This window comes from Phodopus roborovskii, unplaced genomic scaffold (assembly GCF_943737965.1).
Source record: "Phodopus roborovskii unplaced genomic scaffold, PHOROB, whole genome shotgun sequence".
NCBI lineage: Eukaryota > Metazoa > Chordata > Mammalia > Rodentia > Cricetidae > Phodopus > Phodopus roborovskii.
Genome location: NW_026126571.1, coordinates 9,975,134 through 9,982,497, shown reverse-complemented (window position 1 = coordinate 9,982,497; position 7,364 = coordinate 9,975,134). Strand labels below are relative to the sequence as shown.

Here is a 7,364-nt window from a genome sequence, read left to right as displayed (position 1 = left end):
TCGACGGGACACAGCTGGATGCCATGGCCATATAGTCCTGTGACACCCATGCTGAGGCAGGAGGGGACGGCAATCAAGAGCGGGGCTTGGCGGAGCGCGCCTTTAATACCAGCACGCGCGGTGGGGGACATACATGTAAAGTGTGGGGGCGGGCGGTGGGGGATATACACACATGTAAAGTGTGGGCGGGCGGTGGGGGACATACACACATGTAAAGTGAGGGCGGGCGGTGGGGGATATACATACATGTAAAGTGCGGGCGGGCGGTGGGGGACATACATACATGTAAAGTGCGGGCGGGCGGTGGGGGACATACATACATGTAAAGTGCGGGCGGGAGGTGGGGGACATACATACATGTAAAGTGCGGGCGGGCGGTGGGGGACATACATACATGTAAAGTGCGGGCGGGAGGTGGGGGATATACATACATGTAAAGTGCGGGCGGGAGGTGGGGGACATACATGTAAAGTGTGGGGGCGGGCGGTGGGGGACATACATACATGTAAAGTGCGGGCGGGAGGTGGGGGATATACATACATGTAAAGTGTGGGCGGGCGGTGGGGGACATACATGTAAAGTGCGGGCGGGCGGTGGGGGACATACATGTAAAGTGTGGGGGGCGGGCGGTGGGGGACATACATACATGTAAAGTGTGGGCGGGAGGTGGGGGACATACACACATGTAAAGTGTGGGCGGGCGGTGGGGGACATACATGTAAAGTGCGGGCGGGCGGTGGGGGACATACATGTAAAGTGTGGGGGCGGGCGGTGGGGGACATACATACATGTAAAGTGTGGGCGGGCGGTGGGGGACATACATGTAAAGTGTGGGCGGGCGGTGGGGGACATACATGTAAAGTGTGGGCGGGCGGTGGGGGACATACATGTAAAGTGCGGGCGGGCGGTGGGGGACATACATACATGTAAAGTGTGGGGGCGGGCGGTGGGGGATATACATGTAAAGTGTGGGGGCGGGAGGTGGGGGACATACATACATGTAAAGTGTGGGCGGGCGGTGGGGGACATACATATAAAGTGTGGGCGGGCGGTGGGGGATATACATGTAAAGTGTGGGGGCTAAAAGCACCGCTGCTCTTCCAGAAGACAAAGGTTCAATTCCCAGCACACAGCCCCGAACCCTGGTCCCAGAGGATCCACGACAAGCATGTGCACAGACTTACAGGTAAGCAAAACACCATACATATAAAGTAATAAAAATAAATCATACTTTAAAAGTTCACCAGCCAGATACAGAGAGTACCAGCAGCAGGACTACATGGTCCCTACCTTGAGGGGAAGAAGCTAACCAGGTGTGGTGCTACATGCCTGTAATCCCAGGCTAAAGCCAGAAGGATCACTAGTCAGAGTAGTCTGGCTACATAATAGGACACTGTGTTGGGGGGGCGGCTTTCAATGATCGTTCCCAGTCCCATTTGAACAGGTAAGAACACGGTGCCTGGTTAGGTTGCGATGTAGTGGGACAGGAAGATACTGCTGTTACTGAGAGATGAACCTCTGTCCCTACAGTCAGAAGCTGGGCTGGATTTTACAGGAAGATACTGCTGTTACTGAGAGATGAACCTCTGTCCCTACAGTCAGAAGCTGGGCTGGATTTTATACCCACCTCCACCCCTGTCACTTCAGTCAAGCTAAACGTGTCCAGTGACCGCTGCATAACCATATTTCTTGGCCCTGTTTTCAGTAAGTCCCGATGGTAAGAGGGAAAGGGCCATTGAGTGGTTTCCTATACCATTTGTGTCCTCCACTTGGATCCCCAAAAGGTTTCTCCTCTTAAAGCCCCAATTCACAGTTTGTTCTGCTCTATTTTCCTTCAGCATAAGGAACTTTGTCAAGCTAGTCTTGACGTCACCAGTCCGACTCCCACTGCTACCAGTCTGGGGTCGTGCCCCTTGAGATAATGATCTCAGGGTGGTCTCAAGGGGCTGCCCTATAGGCAGACAGAGACACCTATGGTGTGCGAGCAGAGGTCGCCATCCCTTTTCCATCAAGAAGAGAACGTTGAGTACACTCTCAATTGAAAGGAGAGAATGACAATGTATTCCTACATAGTCCTGTTTCCTCTTCCCACATTCCCCTTGAGTCCCTCACCTTCCCCTCTAGTAACGAGCACCTGCGGTGTGTTCATCATTGCCGGCTCTACTCAGACACCTGTATGCATTTAGTGCCCTAAACCTCATTTAAGTGTTGAGTCGTTAGTCGGGAAACTTCTTGGACACGGTGACTTCTGGCCAGTACTCTGTGTTCTTGTGTGTCCCCAAAATAAAAATAAAAGCAGCCCTCTTCTAGAGTTTGTAATGGGGCTGGCCGGAGGGTAGGGGTGGGGTGGGCAAAACCAAAACCAGCGTGCTTTGGGTTTCCTAAGCCAGGCGCTTGGCTTTCTCACCCACCTGCCTCGTGCCGAGGCTTGGGGCGCCTCGGAAAGGTAGGGAAGAGCCTCCCCCAAGCCTGAGCAGTCCGCCGAGGCAGTGGAGGAAGGCTTCTTCCAGCCACGTGCACGGTGACAGCCACAGGCAACAGTCACGGGAGGAGCCGCAGGGCTAGCCGGCCCGCACTCCCACCGCAGGAATGACAAACGCAACTGCCCTCTAGACCTCGGCGTCGGAGGTGTCCGGGCCATCGCCCCGGGCGCCCAGGTCCCCTGGACTTGGGGCACCGCCCACGTCTCCCCCGTGACATTGCCGCGGGGGCTCGGGAGTTGTAGTCTCGGGCGGGGCGCAGGCACCGGGGCCGGGGCTACGCGGACTCCACGTCCCGGCGGGCGGCGCGGCGGGCCTGGGGCCGCTAGGGGCGGGGCCGCTCGGCCCTTTAAACCTTTCAGGGCTGCTCCGAGGGCCGCAGCTGGAGACGCAGCCACGAGGGGGCTGAGCGGGGAGCGGCAGCGGCGGGGCGCTCCGGGGAGGTGCGTACTGGACTTCTTTTCTCTCTCGGGGCTTCCAAGGCATAGCCTTGGGGGAGCCGGGCTCCGGAGGGAGGGGGAGTTGTCGCTGGCTGCGGACTCCTACCCAAGCCGGGGTCCCGGTGCCCACGCCAGCAGGACCGGGTCGGGCTTCCCTCGAGAACCCGCCCCTTTGCCGGGGCGCGGTGGTCAGGTGGTTTGCCCGCACGCCAACGCCTCGCAGCAGCTCTCTCGGTCGGTGCACCCTCCCAGGCTTTCCTTGGCATGATCCCCTTGATTGTCCTAGCTCCAGCCTTCATTCACCAAGCCGGTGTCCCTCAGGCCGGGGAGCGTGGCTGTCTTTCCAGATGCTACAGCCCTGCCCGAGGCTCTCAGCGCGCCGGTGGCATTTGAGTAGCTCGCAGAGACCCCAGATGGATAGCCAGAGGGTGCCACGTTCCGGCTGGGGCTCAGCCCAAAGTCTGGACAGTCGAACGCTCCGGGAGAGCTCGGGATGAAGTGTTGCCCACCCTCCCCCTCCCCCCGCCCTCCCCCTCCGCCCTGGCCAGTCACCAGACCCTGGACCTTGATCTCTCTCCCCCACCAGGCCAGGGCAGCTGATGATTGTGGCCGAAATATCTCAAGGTAGCTGGGCCTGCCCCTTCTTTCCCACCTACCTGTTGTCCTTACCCCCAAACACCACCACCCTGGCTCCATTCCCTCATGACCGCCTGGATCCTCCTTCCTGTCAGCTTGTCAGCATTCTCCATCACGGGCATATGGACAGTGTGAGTAAGAGGGGTGTGGGTTGAGGGGGGCCTAACAGGAGTTTGGTGGCACACACACAGTCAGTTGACCTGTTTGTAGGCCCCAGAATGGTAGGTACACAGGGCCGTTCTGCTGGTCTCCAAAGCTTGGCCTGATTCCTGGGCACACAAGCCTCACGAGACAAGCTGGTACCACAGCAATCCAGCAAGACAGGCTCCGGCATATACTTCTAGGCAGGGCAACTTCCGGAGGGTCTTTGGTTGGAGGCGATTCTGCGGGCTTTGCTACAGCATCGGTCGGTACCTACCTCCTCGCCTCACCAAATGACAACAGCATGGACAGTGAGGCTGATTTAGGCCAAAGGTCAAAGAGCCAGGAGGGGGTGGCTGGGCCCGAAGAGAAGGTGACAGTCTACTTCCACAGGTATGCCATGGCCGTGATGAACCGCCACGTGTGTCCAGTAGAGAATTGGTATGGAGCGCTCTGCAGATGGTCTCTCTTTACCGCTGTCCCTGTCTGAGCCCACAAGCTGCATAGAGATCATAGGCCTCATTGCTGCACTCTGACATTGGTCTCCAGGCTTGATGTCCTGTCCAGCCACCCATTCCCATCATCCCTTCCTCCTCTTGGCTTCTGCTTCACGTAGGCCCCGGGGGGAGGGCTCAAAGATTTCTCTTTGAAGCTTAAGGCTCTAGGCCAAGGTTTTGAGACACTCCTTCCCCCAATCTACCACATGTCCTACCTGCCAGGTCCTACAATGAATCCTGCTCTCCTGACCCTGCTGAACAAGGGGGCCCCAAGACCTGCTGTACCCTTGATGATGTCCCTCTCATCAGGTAGGTCCTGGAAACTGGGCAGACCCAGGTTCCTCCACATTTCCAGAAACTCTCTCAAGCAAAAGAGTGTCCCTGGATCTCAAGCCAATTAATACCCAAGGCTAGTGGCAAAGGGCTAAAATCCTAGCACTTGGGAAACAGAAGACGAATTCAAGGCCTGCCTGTGCTATATGAGAGAGACCCTGACTCAGTGGAGAGAGACAAGGGAGCCTGGACATTGGACATGTAGCTCACTTGGCAGGACACCTGCATGGCACCACACAAAACCAGACGTAGTAGCACATGCCTGCAATCCCAGTACTCTAGAGACTGAGGCAGGAGGGTCAGAAGTTCAAAGTCATCCCCAGCTGGTTTTGGCTGGCCTGAGCAAGGTAGGACCCTATTTCAAAGAAATAAATGCGCTACTTGCTATTTCTAGAGCTGGGCGTCCTGTTGAGTTTCATATGCCAGTAGTGCCTTTTAATCCTTCCTTCAGCTTAGCTTCTGTACTTTTCACCGCTTTTGATGTGGAAACAGGCTTGGAGATACTCACTCAGGTCACACAGCTAGCCAATCAAAGTACCCGGATTGAAAGTTAGCACTTCTGAGTGTCCAACACAAGCTCAAGGAATCCGGCAAGCCTCAGCAAGCAGTCTCAGATCTGCCAGGCACCGTGGGGCACCTCTCTCTCTCTCTTATACACGAGCTCTATTTAAACCAGAGGCTTGCCTGCTGAAGGCCCAAACACAGATAAAGCCCCCTCCCCTGGGGGGGCATTGGAGGGGGGATGTTGGAGGGATTTTGGGGGGTGTTGGAGGGATGTTGGGGGGTGTTGGAGGGGTAAGAGGCCACGGGTGCTTCTGCCTCACGGTCCTCACCCCTCCCCCTCAGCAAGTGTGGAACATATCCCCCAGAGAGCTGCCTCTTCAGCCTCATTGGCAACATGGGTGCTTTTATGGGTGAGTGATACTACCAGACCCTACCCTCATCTCCAGAAAAGCCCAGAAACGTTTGCTCTGCACAGCCTGCCCCATCACCATGGGCTGGTGAGAGGGGCAGCTTCTCTCCGGTTCACTGAAGGGCAGATGCTAACTAATCTTCACACAGCTGCCCTGGGTAGAAGCCTACCTACTTGTCCACAACCTTGTAGCCCTGGGCTCTCAGCAGGAAGCTGGAGGGCCTGAGTGTGCAGGAAGCTGGAGGGCAGGCCGGGAAGGCAGAGAACTGGCCCCAGCATGACTGTCTTCCCCTAGTGGCCCTGATCTGCCTTCTTCGGTATGGGCAGCTCCTGGAGCAGAGCCGGCACTCCTGGATCAACACCACAGCACTCATCACTGGCTGCACCAATGCTGCGGGCCTTGTGGTGGTCGGCAACTTCCAGGTGCCTCCTGCCCACCCTCCTCCCCTCAGATAGGGTCTGGCTGCCTGGTGGGGCAATACCTGGAGGTTGACCGAGGGAGGGGAGGGCTGGGGAGGGAGAGCGCTGCTCCGTGGGGCAGAAATGTGGGCTGCTTCATGGAATAGCCCCTGTCTGGGCCAGGTGGACCATGCCAAGTCTCTACACTACATCGGAGCTGGTGTGGCCTTCCCCGCGGGGCTGCTCTTTGTGTGCCTGCAATGTGTCCTCTTCTACCACGGGGCCACCACAACCCTGGACCTGGCTATGGCCTACCTGCGGAGCGTGCTGGCTGTCATCGCCTTCATCACCCTGGTCCTTAGTATCCTTCCGGTACAGGGTGCGGGAACTCATCCCCTAGCTCAGCCCTTTTCCCACCCCAGGTTGGGGTTAGGGGTGGAATCTTGACCCAATGACTATTGCCCTAGGGGTCTCCTCCTCATGAGCCTACTTAAAACAGCGGGGATGGCCAAACAGGTGTTGCCGGGTCCGCGCATCCTGTGGAACCTCTCCTTAGCCCTACTCCAGGTGGGGTCTTCTTCCTCCATGAGAGCTCTCAGCTACAGCATGGGGCTGCCCTGTGTGAATGGGTGTTTGTCCTGGACATCCTCATTTTCTACGGCACCTTCAGCTATGAGTTTGGGGCGATCTCCTCAGACACCCTGGTGGCCGCACTGCAGCCTGCCCCTGGCAGGGCCTGTAAGTCCTCTGGGAGCAGCAGCGCCTCTACCCACCTCAACTGTGCTCCCGAGAGTATTGCCATGATCTGAGTCTGGAGGGCGGCTGGCCCAGCCTCCGCAGCACCCACACCCCTATCTTCTGTGCATTTATTTTGTACCAAAAACAATGTTTTAGAGGGTGTTGCTGGGACCCAGGCGTCCTAGCTCCTGGAGAAGTGGCCACCCAGCATCCACCTGTGCCATAGAGGAGGACAGCCTCTCCAGCTGCCTCTGCCACATGCCCTGCTCCCGTACCAGAGTAGTATTGTGTTAAAGGTCACTTGCCCTCACTTGCCCTGCCAGCCCTTCAGGTGCCTTCTACTCCCAGTACCAGAGCCAGACCACTGGGGTCTCCTGCGGCAGGGATTGGGGGCTGGGGCAGCAGGGCCCCTGAAGTCTGGATGATGGGAGGAGCATGCCTTAGCCTACGGGAAGGCCCACCCAGCTGCATGTGGGTTCTTCACTCTGCCCCTCACTTCCTTTAGGGCAAATAACACAGCAGACCCACAGGAGTATTTTAGTACTTTTTTATATCTATTAAAAGAATTCTAATTTGCATGTCTGCAGTCTGTTCTGGAGAATCAGGGAGGGTCTGATCCAGTAGGTAGGGATGAAAAGAAGCCCTTTCGTCCAGAAAAGATTCTTGAGGGTGACAGGTGCCATCCAAACACAAGAAAAGGGTCTGGAAATGACGGTACATACCAGTAACCCCAGCACCGGGGAGGGACAGGCAGGAGGGTCTCTTAATTTTGTATAGACCAGGATCA

General features: G+C 57.0%; 1 protein-coding gene across 1 annotated transcript; it reads left to right on the top strand.

Annotated features, from left to right (window-relative positions):
- The first annotated feature begins 2,718 nt into the window (after window positions 1–2,718).
- Tmem150a (transmembrane protein 150A) lies at window positions 2,719–7,155 on the top strand. The gene is made up of 8 exons (XM_051202796.1): window positions 2,719–2,923; window positions 3,507–3,687; window positions 4,091–4,138; window positions 4,417–4,503; window positions 5,374–5,441; window positions 5,736–5,863; window positions 6,023–6,200; window positions 6,407–7,155. The coding sequence occupies exons 2-8, from the start codon at window positions 3,623–3,625 to the stop codon at window positions 6,646–6,648; spliced, it is 816 nt and encodes a 271-aa protein (XP_051058753.1). The 5' UTR covers window positions 2,719–2,923; window positions 3,507–3,622; the 3' UTR covers window positions 6,649–7,155.
- The last annotated feature ends 209 nt before the right edge of the window (window positions 7,156–7,364 follow it).

What these genes read in the sequence shown, in the direction of transcription:
- Tmem150a (XM_051202796.1), top strand. Translation starts at nt 3,623, where the DNA reads ATGACCGCCTGGATCCTCCTTCCTGTCAGCTTGTCAGCATTCTCCATC. An exon ending in GTGTGTCCAGTAGAGAATTG is followed by an intron (nt 4,139 to 4,416) that starts GTATGGAGCGCT and finishes CCTACCTGCCAG; the next exon opens with GTCCTACAATGAATCCTGCT. An exon ending in GATGATGTCCCTCTCATCAG is followed by an intron (nt 4,504 to 5,373) that starts GTAGGTCCTGGA and finishes CCTCCCCCTCAG; the next exon opens with CAAGTGTGGAACATATCCCC.